Source organism: Petaurus breviceps, unplaced genomic scaffold (genome assembly GCF_028583685.1).
Source record: "Petaurus breviceps papuanus isolate PSGF00001 unplaced genomic scaffold, PetGlider_PUasm1.0 103, whole genome shotgun sequence".
Taxonomy (NCBI): domain Eukaryota; kingdom Metazoa; phylum Chordata; class Mammalia; order Diprotodontia; family Petauridae; genus Petaurus; species Petaurus breviceps.
In genome coordinates, this window is record NW_027185588.1 from 6,019,118 (window position 1) to 6,035,569 (window position 16,452).

At 42.0% G+C, this 16,452-nt stretch overlaps 1 protein-coding gene across 1 annotated transcript in view; it reads left to right on the forward strand.

The window, feature by feature from the left end:
- SPMAP2 (sperm microtubule associated protein 2) overlaps positions 1 to 7,899 on the forward strand; it is a 30,785-nt gene extending 22,886 nt beyond the window's left edge. Inside the window, exons 6-7 of the mRNA XM_069102972.1 lie at positions 818 to 974; positions 7,483 to 7,899. Coding sequence (XP_068959073.1) covers positions 818 to 974; positions 7,483 to 7,721 — 396 coding nt within the window. The 3' untranslated portion in view covers positions 7,722 to 7,899. The remainder of the gene's footprint in view (positions 1 to 817; positions 975 to 7,482) is intronic.
- The last annotated feature ends 8,553 nt before the right edge of the window (positions 7,900 to 16,452 follow it).

Below are 16,452 nucleotides of genomic sequence, written 5' to 3' on the forward strand. Positions count from 1 at the left end.
ACTAAGAGGTTGTTGAATCTACTTCAGGACCTGCAGCATGCCCCCTCCTTAAACCATCCTAGTCAGGTGAGATCTAATGCTAAATGGCAAAACTCTCCCCCTTACCTCCCGGCTTCCTGGGCTTCCTCCAAGTCTTTTTTTTCCCCCAGAATTTATTTATTTTTAATTTTCAACATTCATTTCCACAAGATTTTGAGTTACAAATTTTCTCCCCATCTCTCCCTTACCCCCCACCCCAAGATAGCAAGCACACTGAATACCCTTTCCCCCAGTCTGCCCGCTCATATATCCTCCCCCATCCCTTCCTCCCCCCCGCCCTGCCCCCTTAGTTTCTTTTAGGGCAAGCTGGATTTCTATACCCCATTGGCTGTATATCTTATTTCCCGGTTGCATGTAACAAGTTTTTAACATTTGCTTTTCAAACTTTGAGTTCCAGATGCTCTTCCTTCCTCCAAGTCTTAGCTGAAGACTCACCTGAAAAAAGTCTTTTCTTGTCCTCCTTAATTTTAGTGACAGATTACCCCCAGTTTATTCTATAACTCTTGTTTGTACATAGTTGTTCGTACATTATCTCCCCTATTAGAATGAGAGCTCCTTAAGGGTAGGGTACTGTCTTTTTCCTTTATTTGCATCCCGAGACCCTTAGCACAGTGCTAGGCACACAGTAGGTGCATAATGTTTATTGACTGACTGATATGGATGGTTCTAGAGCTGTATGTTAGGGTGAGCAGAGGGTAGGGGGGGGAGGGATGGTAACATGCTGGCCCCTTCCCCATACCATGTATCTGCTTTCCTCCTTCTTCCCTCCCTTCCCTAGATTCAGGTGTCAAAAGCAGCACAACTAGCCCAAGCCAGACCTCGGACCCTGGAACTGGCAGCCCCCAAAGGCAAAAGCCTATCAACTACTGAATGGTACATTGCGCAAAAGCCTAAGCAGCGTCCCCCAGACTTTGACCGGATCTACAGCCTGGCTAGTAGGTAGCCTGAATTGGGAATGTTTCCAGTTACTAGAAGCCCTGTTTCTCTTCCTCCTCTAATACCAGTGGAGAGAAGCAGCTGAGACTTAAAAGGAGACATAGAGAAGGCTTTGGCACTGCCACCATCCACCAGCCTTCCCAGTAGGACCTGCTAACAGGGTACCAAATACTCCCCAGGAAGGCCTAGCTGCCTCCTTCATGCCAGCCCTCCCCATTGACCTGCTTAGTGCCCCAAACTCCACAATCAGGAATTGGCTCTTTCCTTCATAATAGTATTTTGTTGTTGTTTAGTTATTTTCAGTCATGGCTGATGCTTTGTGACCCTATTTGTGGTTTTCCTGGCAAAGATACTGGAGTGGTTTGCCATCTCCTTTTCCTGCTTATTTTATAGATGAGATGGATGAAGAGTTAAATGACTTGCCCAGGGTCACACAGTAGGTGTCTGAGGCCACATTTGAATTCAGGTCTTCCTGACTCCAAACTTGAACTCTGTGTACTCTGGCGCCACCTAACTACGCCTAATAATATTTCATTAACATAGAGAAATAGAAGTTATTATTACCATGGCTATTTTTCTTATAAATAGGCCCCAGAAAATCCTATTCTAAAGCTTTATCATGTCATAAAAGTGACCTGGATTCCCAATGGGCATTCCAGCCAAGCATAAGCTTTGACAGGTTCCTACCATCATGGAAAGGGTCTGTTTTTCCTTCTGCCTTCTTACATGGTTTTGTTTTTCAATTAATAAACATTTATTTTCTTTCCCTGCCACCTTCCCCAATTTTAAAAGGGAAAAAAGGAATAGATATACACAGACAAGCAAAACAGATTTCCACATTGTCCATGTCCAAAAGCATATGTCTCAGTCTGCACCTTGAGTTCATCATTCCTCTATCAAGAGGTGGGCAGCACATTTCATCCTAAGTCCTCTGGAATTGTGATTGATCATTGCAGCAATTAGAGTTCTTAGTCTTTCAAAGTTGTTTGTCTTTATAATGTTGTGGCTATTGTATAGATTGTTTTCCTGGATCTGCTCATTTCACTCTGCATCAGTTCATACAAGTCTTCCCAGACTTCTCTTGAACCTATCCCGTTCCTCATCTCTTATGACACAATATTGTTCCATTATATTCATACATCATAATTTAAGTCATTCCCCAGTTGATGGGCACCCCCTTAACAGTCAAAAAATGTTTGACTATGGTTCCCACCTGCTTTCCAAAGACCAGCCTACTTTTCTACAAAACAGGCCATTACCATTAGTCTGGTCACTTGCTGATGAATTCTTTGGTTATAGCAGCCCATGAAACAAAGGAAAAAACAAAACAGCTTCCAATCTGGTGTATCCCCCATCTACTTCTGCCGTAGTGGGAAAAGGAGGCATCAGATGCTAAGAATCATACAATTTTGGGGGTTGCCTATAAACATTAACAGCTGTCAAGACTTTAAATAAGAGCTCTTTATCCAGTGATAGTTACCATGATAGATACCATGGAGGGACTGAATCATATCAGTGTAGACATTCTTGCTATAAATGAAAACAGAAGATAGAAGAAAGTTGCCACCAAATGAAAGAATGGTTTGCAAATTTTCTTTGAAGAGATGAACAATGGGGACACTAAAAGAAGTGAGAAAATGGCCTCAGCCAATAAACATTTGATCGACTTACCAAATTGAGAGCTATGGACATCAGAGACACTGGTTTAAAATATAAGCTCAGAAGCAGTATAAAAGTTTATAGGAAACATGGCAAGAGATCATTAATCCAGATCATTCTGAGAACATTTAAGGATATAATCCAGATCATTCTGAGAACATTTAAGGATAAAGTTGGAAGGAGAAGAGCAAATAGACCCCCAAAATGGGAAAGATTGGTAAAAAAATTTTAGAGCAAATTCTTTTCTCTTTAAAGGACAGTGGCATCACCATAATGGGGACTTTTACTTCATAGAAGGACTTCACCAGAGATTGGTGCAAAGGAGGAGAAAATGGGGGAAGTAGGAGATGGGAATCCTGTCTGTTTCTGAGTATAGAAGTAGGAAGCAGGGATCTTTGAATTATGGCTTGAAGGAAACCAGGAAAATCAGAAGGCAGAGGTGAGGAGGGACAGCATTCCAAGTATGAGGGACAGCCAGTGAAAATGCCTGGAGTCTTGGAGATGGAGTGTCCTGTGAGGGGAACAATAAGGAGACCAGTGCATGGGGGAAGGTGGGAGGGGAAACTGAGGGGGTGGGAAGGTGTAAGAAGATTGTAAAGGTAGGAGGGAGACAGGTTGTGAAGAACATTAAGAGTCAAAGAGAATGGCCCCAAGTCAAGAAGACCTGAGTTCAAACCCCAGCCTCAGAAGTTAATTAATCTTTGTTTGCCTCAGTTTTACCATCTGAAAAATAGGATAATAATAGCATCTACCTCCCAGGAGGGTTTTTTTTTTGTTTTTTTGCTTTTTTGGAGGACATTTGGGGTTAAGTGACTTACCCAAGGTCACACGGCTAGTTTTTTTGTGTTACGTGTCTGAGGCCAGATTTGAACTCAGGTCCTCCTGACTCCAGGACCGGTGCTCTATTCACTGCGCCTCCTAGTCACCCCCATCTCTCCCAGGTTTTTTGTGAGGACCAAAAGAGATAATAATTTTAAAGTGCCTGGCACATAGTAAGTGCTATATAATTTTTAGCTATGAGGATTGATTAGATCCGGCAACCAAGGGATCATTGGTAACTTTGAAAAGAGCAGTTTCAGTGGGGATAGAAAGATCAAGGGATGATTTTTTGAGGAGGGGTAAGATATGGACATTTTTATAGCAGTAGATAAGCAGCTATTAGAGAGAAATTGAAGGTAAAAGAAATAGTGGAGATGATAGGGCAATCTCTTGGAGGAGACAGCGTTAAATAGGATCAGTGCATTTGGAGGGGTTAGCCTTGCCAAGGAGAAGGGCTACTTCTTGGTGTGAGATAGGCATCAAGGCCCAGATGGTGGCAGAACGTGTCTGGGTGTTGTAAGATGAGGAGAAGGGGAAAAGAGGAAGTTATTAACAAAGAGCCTCAATTTTTTTCAGTAAAATATGAGGCAAGGTTCTCACCTGAGGGGGTCAAGGAAGGGAAGCCATGAGGATCTCATGAAAAATGAAAAGGCTAGGAAGAACCACTGTAGAAAGTGAGATAGTGAGTTAATTAGGGAAATGTAGAAAGATTGCCCAGCAGCAGTGAGGACCCAGTTGAGGTTATATACAAGAAATTTGTAGTGGACCCAGTCAGAACAATTTCACAATTTTTTCCATGTCTATTTAGCAGCATATATGTAGGAGTGAAAGCAGTGCATGGTGAGAGCCATCCAAGGTTGAAGCTTGGCAGGTCATAATGGGTAATGTGATAAGAGGATGTTATAGAGTTTATTTGATTCACTAAGGGGTCAAGATGGGGACAAGAAGAGAGAGTGGCTAGTGCAGCACTGATGGCCTAGGAGAGAACTAAGAGGCTATGGGATTGGAGGTCCCAGTATGAACAGAAAGCAAGGTTTGATAAGGGAAGGTAGATTCAAGAGGTAGAACATCAATAGATTGTGATCTGATAAGGGAACTTTCACCAGCAGGATGGTGACTATGTGAATAGAGATAAGGGGACATACATGAGACATGTAAAGGTCAAAACAAGATAAGATTTGGAATGATATTGGACATGTGGGGTGAGTGTGAGTGCAGATGAGGTTTTGAGCCAGAGTAACTGGAAGGATGATGGTACCCTCTACCATTATAGGAAATCTGGAAAGAAGTTGGGGTTTGTGGGGAGAGTGAAGAGGAAGTTCATGACAGATGGTCTGTATTTTCTTGTTTAATTTGGATTTAAGGTCCTCTGATAAAAAGGAGCAGGAAGGGAGTGTTTTGAATGGTTTGAGGGAAAAAGAAAAATTAGAACAGTCTCACAGGGGAAAAGAACAGGGTCAAGGGGGGAAGAGTAGGATGCCAAGCAGCAAGGAGAGCCAGATGGATATTAGATAACAAACTTGAGCTAGATCCAGCCATGCAGCTGAGTGTTTTCTCACATCTGCAAAGGGTATGGCCAGCCTCAGTATCATCCTCGATACCTCACTCCCACTCACATTCCACATGGCCAATCAGTTACCAAATTCTTGTTGTTTCTGCCTCCCCTCCACAAAGTCTCTCACACGCATCCCTCCTCTTCACTCATATGACCACCTAGCTAGCTCAGGCCCTTAATACCTACAGCCTGCGCCATGGCAGTCACCTCCCAATTGGTCTCCCTGCCTCAAGTCTATCCCCTCTGGAATCCACCCCTCACACAGTTGCCCACGTGATTTTGCTAAAGTTCAAGTCTGGGGCAGCTAGGTGGTGAGGTAGATAGAGCACTGGGCCTGTAAGGGATAACTCAACTTCATGAGTTTAAATCCAGTCTCAGACACTTACTAGCTGGGTGACTCTGGGCAAGTCATTTCACTCTGCCTTTAAAAATAAAGTTCAAGGGGCGGCCAGGTAGCACAGTGAGTAAGAGTATCGCCCCCAGAGTCGGGATGACCTGGATCGAATCCAGGCTCAGATACTTAGCACCACACCCAGAAATAACTGGCTGTGTAACCTTGAGCAAGTTACTTAACCCCAATTGCTTAAAAAAAAAATAAAAATAAAGTTCAAGAAGTGGATAGGTGGCACAGTGAATAGAGCACCAGCCCTGGAGTCAGGAAGACTTGAGTTCAAATTTGACCTCAGACACTTAACACAAAAACTAGCTGTGTGACCTTGAGCAAGTCACTTAACCCCAATTGCCCTACCTCCCCCGCCTCCAAAAAGCAAAAAAAAAAAAGTTAAATTTAAAAAAATGATAAATTTCAAGTCTGACCATATTACCAGCAACTCAATAGATTCTAGTGGTTCCATATTACCTCCATGATCAAATATAAACTGTTCTGATTAGGATCTAACCTACCTTTCTAATTTCATTACACTTTTTTCTTTAGTACATACTCTGCAATCCAGCCATACTTGCCTTCTTCCTGTTCCTCACACCTCACAACACACCATCTCTTACTCCCATGTCTTTGCACTGTCCATCCCTCATTCTTGGAATACTCCAGTTCCTTCTTTACCTCCATTTCTTTGGATCTCAAGTCAGGCAATCTGGGCTGGAGTTGCTGTTCTGCTATTAATTACCTTGGAAAACCTAGTCTTTAGAATTGGAAAGGACTTTGGAGGTCATCTGGTTTAGCACCTCTATTTTACAGATGAGGAAACTGAGACCTTGGTCAACCAGCAATCCCCTCCCCTCATCAATTTCCCCATCTGAAAAATGGAGGGATTAGACTAAGCAAACAGAAACAATTGTTATTTACATTCATTCTAAGCCAGTCAGAGGACAAACAATGACTAAGTAGGGTTTGGTCTGGGAGTAATTTGGGGTTAAGGCTAGTTTATTTTTTTTTAAAGCAATTGGGGTTAAGTAACTTGCTCAAGGTTACATGGCCAGTTTTTTTGTGTGGGTGTTAAATATCAGAGGCTGGAACAGATCCTGGGTCCTCCAGACTCCAGGGCCAGCCCTCTTACTCACTGCACCACCTAGCCACCCCTGAAGGCTGGTTTTTAAGAGAAAAAAGCAAAATAAAAAAATGTTTCAGAGATTAAAATATACATTCTCTTTAGGCAGAGCACTGGCAGGTAAGGGTGTGATATCCTATGTGGAGAGAGAAGAAAGAAAAAGAAAGGAAAGAAAGGAAGGAAAGAAGGAAGGAAGGGAGGGAGGGAGGGAGGGAGGAGAAAGAAAGAAAGAAAGAAAGAAAGAAAGAAAGAAAGAAAGAAAGAAAGAAAGAAAGAAAGAAAGAAAGAAAGAAAGAAAGAAAGAAAGAAAGAAAGAAAGAAAGAAGGAAAGAAAGAAAGAAGGAAAGAAAAGGAAAGGAAAGGAAAGAAAAAAAGAAAAGAAAAAGAAAAAAAGCCATGTTGCCCCCCTGGAAGTTTGGTCCCTAGTGGCCAACTCCTTCTCCACTCATAGAGAAAACCCTGAGGGCCTTCCCCTATATATATATTTTAAAGAGGCCATTCTTTGCCTCATTTCTTATTAAGCCTTGATCACTGAATGGGTACTGCCTCAGTAAAACTGAGACTTGTCAAAGACTTTAGCTTGAAAAGGCCAAGATCCCCCACTACTACATCCTGGTCCTTCTCCAGTCTTCTTGATCTATATCTTGCCCTTGGACCCAGATGACTCTGGAGGAGAAAGTGAGGCCTGTGACTTTACACAGCTCTCTCTCACTTAAATCCAATTCACTTGCAAGTCATGACATCACCTCCCTGATGTCATTGTTGTCTTTAAGAATGAAGGACCAAGAGCATCTAGGCAAGCACCAGAGCCCCTCCCAGCTCTAAACCCAATAATTCTATGATGCAGCTTGGATTTCCTGGAACCTTCAGGCATCTTCCTACTTCCTTAAATCTCCTTCCTCCTTGAGTCTAGCCCATAGTTCTACCCAAACCTAACCTGATTCCCTTTCTTGTCTGCCTTTGCAGTGCCCAAGATGCTTGCCACTAACTATGCCTATGACAAGCCCTGCTCCTGGGTGATCTCAGATGGGACCAAGAATGCCGTGGCCAGTAAACGGATCCTCTATTTGGCCAAGCCCAAGGAACGGAAAGATTTCAATGAGGGCCATGACCCCTACTGTATCTCACTGGCCGCCATGAGGGCGGAGCCATCTCCGAGAATCTATGAGCTTGCCACCCCTAAAAGGGTAGCCAAAAAAGTCTAAGAGCCTCATATACCTCATCATCACCCCTCTCATACTCCCAGATGGCGGCTAGCCAACCTCTCCTTCCAAGTAAACAACTCCAGCATGTCTTCCCTGTGCAATCTATTTTGAATGAGGAGGAGCAAATGGGGAGAAGAGGCATAATAGTAATATTATTAATTATAAGCATTATAATGGTTACTATCATTTGTACAATGGTGTTTTTTATTTAATGACCATTTTATGCTCATTCCAGGAAATGGAGTCAGGACAGAGGTTTTGATCTCCATTTTACAGAGGAGAAAAATGTGTGCCAAAGAGAGATGAAAATAATTTGCAGGGGTGGCCAGGTGACTCAGTGAGTAAGAGCACCAGCGCCAGTGTCAGGATGATCTGGATCAAATCCGGGCTCAGATACTTAGCACCACACCCAGAAATAACTGGCCGTGTAACCTTGAGCAAGTTACTTAACCCCAATTGCTTAAAAAAATAAAATAAAAATAATTTGCAGGGTTGCTAGGTGGCGCAGTGAATAGAACACTGGCCCTGGAGTCAGGAGGACCTGAGTTCAAATCCAGCCTCAGACACTTAACACACACACACACACACACAAAAAAAACCTAGCCATGTGACCTTGGGCAAGTCACTTAACCCCAGTTGCCCTCTAAAAAGCAAAAGGAAGGAAGGAAGAGAGAAAGAGAGAAAGAGAGAAAAAGAGAAAGAAAATAATTTTCTTGAGGTTTCACCAGAAAATTCACTGCTGGTATTAGAACCCAGGTCTCCTGACTTCCAGCCTGGGCCTCTTTTCATTAATGGATCATATTGGGCAATGAGGTTGGGAAGAGAACCCAGGCTAACTGCTCCCAGGGGCTTTGGTGACTCGAATGCAGTCATTGGCATAAGAGCCAAACATGTGGTTAGGCCAGAATCAATAGATGATATACAGCAGCTGGCATCATGCTCACAAATGGGTCCCCAGAAAGCCAACCCAGGCTCATGTCACTTGAGTTAATCTGTTCCTTCCTCAGTGGTAGAAGGAGGAACACATATGGAGGGATGGGTACATAAGGTGCATGAGGAGGGAACAAACATGAAGGTGGAGCAGGCATGAGCAGCTGGCTCCCACAGCATTCTGCAGCTCTCTGCCAGTGCACACTCTGTGATGAGTTCCCACTCAGTTCCTGCACCTGCTAGGGTCTCAGATCAGAACAGCACATACTTTTATACCATTTCAGTTACCTGGAGTCACAGACCTCAGCCAGCCATGTGCTTCTGTGATTAGACATTTAATTCAGCCTTGAGTTTAGAGCCCCTTTTATCCTTCTCTCTCTCTTTTATTTGACTCTCTCTGAGGCTGATTCCCCAAACTGTGTTCATATCGTTTGGGGGAAGGGGGTAGGGGCTACTTACTCCCCTCAGGAAGAAAAGAAACAAGCATTTGTTTGTTGTGTAGCACCTAATACCTCCAGGCACTGTGTTAAACACTTTAAAAATATTGTCTCACTTGAGCTTCACAATAACCCTGGGAAATAGTTGCTTTTATGATCTGCATTTTATCACTGAGGAAACTGAGGCAGACAAAGGTTAAGTGACTTGTCCAGGGTCACACAGCTAAGGCGTTCCTGAACTCAGGTCCAATGTTCTAACCACTGAGCCACCTAGTTGCCTCAGGTCTAGAAGGAATACTGAAGACTGTTTTTAGCATTTCTACTCATGATAATAATAATAGCCAGCATTGATGTAACATTCCCTGCAATGATGCTGGAAGTCAGATGCTATTATTATCCCTATTTTACAGATGAGGAAACTGAGGCTTAAATGATATCATTTAAGCACTTGCCCAAAGTCACACAGCTAGTAAGTACCTCAGGTCACATTTGAACTCGTCTTCCTGCCTCGACATCCATCACTCATTCTGCTATCCCAACTCTATGCTCACTATCAGGTAGATTTAATTATCTTTCATAAAAGGTATTTACTAATGTTATATAACAAAAACAGTTGATTCAAACCATTCCTCTGAAGACCTTGGTGCATTCTTCTCCTAAAAAAAAAAATCTCTGAGTGGTCTCAGAATGTTCTAACCACAGGTTGGGCACATATAGTCCATGTGAACATTTGGGGTGGATTCCCTAAATTTGCATATCCTGCATTTCCTTTGAACTTTTTCAATTCTGCTTTGCTCATAGAGGGCGGCACCTTCTCTGATGTGGGTATGCCATGTTGGGTGGTCCTGTGCCATGATGTCTCCCATGTCACACAATCAATTCCAAAATTCTTGAGACCTTGACAATGTCCTTGTATCACTTCTTCTGACCACCATGTGAACACCTGCCCTGAATGAGTTCTCCATGAAATGGTCTTTTTGGCAAGCCTATGTTTTGCATTCAAACAATGTGGCCAGCCCATTGGAGTTGCACTCTCTGAAGCAGAGTTTGAATGCTTGGCAGTTTAGTTCTAGTAAGGACCTTGGTGTCTGGTACCTTATCCTGCCAGGTGATATTCAGAATCTTTCCTAAGCCAATTCAAATGGAAGTAATTCAGTTTCCTGGCATGGCACTGGTAGATTGTCCAGGTCTACAGGCATGCAACAACGAGGTTAACACAACAGCTCTGCAGACCTTCAGTTTGGTAGTCAAATACCCCTTCTCTCCCATACTACAGAAAGTATATTTTTGAGTATATTTCTAAGACTGTATTCACCTAAGAATGATGTGAATACAATGATGAAACACTACTAAAAATAGACTTAAGTAAGTGGAGAAATAGTAATTGATGATGGACAGCCCAAGTCAATATATTTTTTTAAAAGCCTGAAACAGAGGCAGCTTAATAAAAGGTTATTTCCTTCTTTCTTTCCTAATATGCCCTAAATTATATTACTAATTCAGTATCATACTAATCAAATTACCCAATTTCCAAAGGATTATTTTCTAATACTAGAAAAAAACAATTATGAAATCTATCTGCAGGACAAAAAAAGATAAAAAATCTCAAGGGAAATCATGATAAAAAATGAGAATAAAGGGGACCTATCAGTGCCAGATTTCAAACTACACTACAACGCAGTAATCATTGAAACAATTTGGTACAGGTACAGGTTTATGAAAACTAGAAAGAAGTCTGGCAGATATCTCCTACCACATAATCTCTAAATGAATAATGACAGATTAAGAAAGGTCACATCATAGAAGAGAAAGGAAGAAAATACGCTTCACGACTATGGATAAGGGAAGAGTTCATGACCAAAGGATAGAGAGGAGTACAGAAGATAAAAATGCACAATTTTGATTTCATAAAATTAGGAAGTTTTTACATAAAACCAATGCAGTTACAATTAGAAGGGAAAAAGTTAATTGGGAAAAAAATCCATTTGGTGAGTTGCTCTGATAAAAAGGTCCCATATCAAAGATATATAAAGAACTGATTCAGATTTATGAGAAAAAAACCACTACCCAATACATAAATGGTGAAAGGATTCAGAAAGGCAATTTTCAAAGGAAGAAATACAACTACCAACCACATGGGGGAAAAAGTCCCAAATCACTAAAAACTAGAGAACTGAAAATTAAGTAACTGTGAATTTCCATGTCACATCCATCATATTGGCCAAAATGACCCCAAAAAAGCAAAATAATCATTGGTAGAGGCTGTGGGAAAACATGTACACTAATGAATCATGGGAGGAACTGTGAATTGGTCCAGCCATTCTGGAAAGCAATTTGGAATTATGCCCCCCAAATCATTAAATTGTCCATACTCTTTGACCCAACAATATCACTATTAGGCCTATACCCCTAGAAAGATCAAAGAAAGAGGAAAAGGACTCATATGTATACATACACACATATATAAAGATACATAAATAATATAACACTACACAAAAGTAAGTGTATATATACACATACCTATATCATATATATGTCAGCCTTTTTCATAATGACAAAAACTTGGAAACTAAGAGGGTCCATATCATTTGAGGAATGACTGAAAAAATTATAGCATATAAATGTAATGGAATAGTATTGTGTAGTTTAAAAATGATGAAAGAGATAGTTTTGGAGAAACCTGGGAAGAGTCAAATGAACTGATGCAGAGATGAGCAAAACCAGGAGAATAATTTATTTGGTGACAACATTGTAAAGACAAACAATTTTGAGAGACTTGAGAACTTCAATCAATGAAATAACTAACCAGGATTCCATATGACTGATGATCAAGCAGAGGGTACCCAGGGGTTACCATAGTGTGCAGAATGTCAGGCCCAGAGTCAGGAAGACTTGAATTCAAATTCAGCCTCCAAAATTTGTGTCCCTGGGCAAGTCATGTAACCTGTTTGTCTCAGTTCTCTCATCTATAAAGGAGGATAGTAATATTTACCTCTGAGGGTTGTTGTAAGTGTTACAAATGAAAAACAAGAGACAGAATTTCTGGGTCATTAATAATCAACTTATTATGTTAGCTAATATTCAATAAATTGATGGTCAATGGTCTCTCTCAGTAACCAGAGACTCCTAATGGAGACAATGAAAGCCTTAAATACCTTTGTAAAAGGGAATTTCCCTAATAAGCGAAATTCAATCCTGATTGGTGGACATTTAATGAGAAGTCCGGCTAGAAGTCTTCCACTCCTCCAGCTGAGAACATGGGTTGATCACTAGCAGTCTGGACAGGAGAATCCATTTCCATCTAGACCACTCTGGTTGGTTTTCCTTCATGAGCTGAGTCACCCTAAACTCTAATGGAGGGATACAAGGACAGGGGCTCATTTCAGGGTAAGAACTGGCCTAGACTAGATTCTGTTTACACTCTAAACAAAAGCAAGGTCTCTTAGTTGGGTAGAGTCCTGCCCAGGATTGAAGAGTATGTTCCCCCAAGGGCCAAGGCAATCTCATTAATCAGTCATGTCTTTCAGAGACTAACTGACCTTCTGCAGGGACTGGGCCCTAAATTAGGAAATAAAGGAGAAAAACCTGGATCCCAGTTTAATAACTAATAATTTTTCTCATAAGGATCAAATGAGATAATATTTATAAAGTGCTTAGCGCAACTCCTCACACATGGTAAACATTATATAAATGTCAGCTATTATTATTATTACCCACTCCTTGACAGAGAAGTGATAGACTCAAGAAACAGAATAAAACACGGGGGGGTGGGGGGGGGGAAGGGGGAAGGATTTTATTTTGCCTGACTAGGCATATTTGTTAAGTTCTTTTTTTTTAATTTGGGGAAAGGGAGGTGGGAGGTATAGGTATACCATAGCAGAAAAAGAAGAAAGATAGAGGGAGAGGATGAGACAGAGTGAGAGTAAGAAGTCATGAATTCATAGTCTACTCTCTTCTCTGTTACAAGGGGTCACATTCCTTGAAACTGGGCCCTTCCCTTGAGTTACCACCCTCTGTGTCTAGAAGGCATAAAAAAAGTTAAGGAGTAAAATTTCAGTGGGAAAGCAATAAAAGTGCATTTCAAATCTTAAAAAATTGTTTATGAAAATCATAAAATTTAATGAGTTGCATGTAGTTCTGAAAAGTAGCAAGAACATGGTATTAAAGTCAACTTCAAGCTTGAAGTATCAAAGGAAAATTGAAATGACTCAAAGAGAAAAAACAAAACAAGTATATAAAAAATAAAATTTCATAGTGAGGACAACTATAAAGCTTATAGCAGTAATTCTAGAAATTACTTAAGGGACAGCTAGGTGGTACAGAATAGAGCACCGGCCCTGGAGTCAGGAGGACCTGAGTTCAAATCTGGCCTCAAAACAACACAAAAATTAGCCATGTGACCTTGAGCAAGTCACTTAGGCCCAATTGCACCTTCAAAAAGCAAAAAAAGAAAATCTTGCTTAAAAGAAACAGGAAGAAAGAATAATAATAACATCTAAATTCCCAGTGCAGAGGAAAAAATAAAATTAAAAAAATTGTATTCCCAGATGAGCTCATACTTACAGTGATGGTGGCATGATGTGGTATGGTTTGTCTACCACTCCTGTTTGCTCCCAGTCTTACTGCTGATTCCTTGCCTAGGTGTGTTGTTGTTGTCAGTCATGTCCAACTCTTCATGACCCCATTTGGGGTTTTCTTGAGAGAAATACTGGAATGGTTTGACATTTCCTTCTCCAGCTCATTTGTCAGATGAGAAAACTGAGGCAAACAGGGGGAAGTGACTCGCCCAGGGTCACACAGTCTGAGGCCACATTTGAACTCAGGTCTTCCTGATTCCAGGCCCTGAATTCTATCCACTGTGCCACTAGCTGACTCACTCACATGTTTCTACCAGTATAAAAATTCTCTCTTAGCTCTGAAAAGTTGTAACAAAAGAACTGCTTTGAGAATAATAATAATACCTAAGACTTATAAAGCACATCCCATGTTCTAGCATGTAAACCCCAAGTTAATAAGGCAGCTTTCAGCCACCAAAATACACCTTCTTTTCTCAGTGGAACAACAGGTAGAGAGGAAGATATGCAAATCACCCCCAAGAAAGCTCGAATTGTTGGGATAAATCCCAAAAGCCTTCAGTAAACTTTGTTGGGTTTTTGGAGAATTTACCCAACTTTTCTTTAATTTGATTGAGATTCAAAATGGAGAATGGGACATGCACTCTAGTTGTCCCACCAGAAAATAGAGCCACTTCCCTTAAGGGAAAAAGCCCTGAAGGTTCTATGGGGACAGAAGTTGGGAAGGGAGACTGGAAGTCCCCCTTCCTGTGAGGGGGGTGCTGGCTGAACTGGATCAGACTGCAAGACTGGGGGGATCTGGCTGGCAAGGGGGAAGATCAGCCACCTGAGGAGTGGAAGGAGTCAGAAGAGGACATACCTCTATGATTGTCTCCTCGGGGGTAGGGCCTGAGGACTGAGTGGGTGTTGCCTCAGGGGGAGGGGCCACAAAGGGAGGCACCTCAGCAAGACCAGTGACAGGGACCTGAGCAGGGGTCCCTGAGGGGGAAGGGGACATGGTGGGAGATGCAGGGTGGGAGATATGGATGGTATAGGAGGCAGGAAATGAGGGGTGTTGGGCTAGAGGAAAAAGGAAGGGAAACCAAGGGGAAAAGGTTGGGGTACAGCAGAAGAGGCTGGGGGAGCTGCCTTTGTGAGACAAGTGACTGGGATTTAAGCAGGAGTCACTAAAGGGATGGGCTGGGGCCAAGTCATAGGAAGGGGGTCATTTAATTGGTCCCCGTTGCCCCCTTTGTTGAGGGGCTCTAGCTTCAAACATCTCACAATCTTTCCTGAGCCAAGAAAGTTTGACAAAGTCCATTAAATAGGCAACTTCTAACCATCTTCCTTCTCTGCAACAGCATAATCTTAACTGCAAGAGAGTATTATCTTTTAAAGTCCCCAAAGCAGGCCACGATTCATGGTTCTCTGGGTTCTTTTTTTTCATCCCTAATGCTTGGTATGACGATTAGCAAATGCCTGTTGATTGACTCACAGTAAACTTAAACAATTGTTTGATTAATTAACTCCTTTGTTTTATTTACCTTATCTTTTAGCTTTCTTTGAGTGGGTTGGGGTTGGAGGCAGTGCACAATGGATAGAGCACCTAGCCTGGAGTCAAGAAGACCTGAGTTCCAATTTGACCTCAGACATATACTAGCTATGTGACCCTGAGTAAGTCACTTCACCCTGTTTGCCTCAGTTTCCTCTTCTGTAAAACAACCACCACCTACCTTTTAGAATTGCCTCCTCCATTGCCTTCTCCTGGAGTCTTTCTCTTGAAAACCCCTTAATCCTATTCCTTATTCCTCTTATTCCTACAGACTGAGTCTTCCTTCTCTACTCTATGATCATAGTGTTGAGGTTTAGGGTTTAGAAGTGCTCAACACCCCAAAATATCAACTCGAATTCGACTCAAGTCTTCTCTCGGGTAAAGAAAAGCAAAGTTTATTGAAGATTTGCAATAAAGGGTAGACTCTTAAGGAGCCTAAGTATTTGTGAGCTTGTATTGACAAGCGGGCCAGAACAATCTGACACAGACAGAGTCTATGCTAGATTGAGTCTTAGTACCTTCATAAAGGCCAGATGCATCTTATATACAGAAAGACTGTGGGAGGGATCTAGGGGTGGTCTAGAGGAGGGGTCTGGGGAGGGTCTTGAGGAGGAGTCTAAGGAGGATCTGAGGAACTGAGGTCAGACTCCAGGAATGGGATTAAAAGTGGAAAATAGCTGAAGGATACCTGGGGATGACATACAATGGAAGGCTAGGCTAGTTTAAGGGTAACAGATTTGGGTTTAGATATTTTGATAGGATCAAGGGTGGAAAGTAGCTGGACAATGGAGGGCTAGGCTAGTAAGAGTAAGAGATTTGGGCCTAGGATAATGAAAGACTTATGGCCTCAAGCAAATGCCTCATCAAGTGGGAAGATTCAAAGGGGTTCCCAGAGCCTAAACTCCATCATTAAGAACATAGATTTAAATCTGTGAAGGGTCTTAGAGGCCATTGATCCCACTTTCTCATTTTACAGATCAGGAAGCTATGGCCCAGAGACCAACGGGTTTGCCCAAAATCACAGAAAGAGTAATAGGGCCTGAATTAGAACCCAGGTCTTCTCACTTTAAGGACAGCTAGGTGGCACAAGGGACCTGGGCCTGGAGTCAGGAAGAACTGAGTTCAAATCCGACCTCAGACACATACCCGTGTTTCCCTGATAATAAGACCTATCCCGAAAATAAGCCCTCCCCTTACTGTGTAAGATTCCTCTAAAATAAGCCCTCCCCTGAAAATAAGCCCTATTGAGATTGCTACTG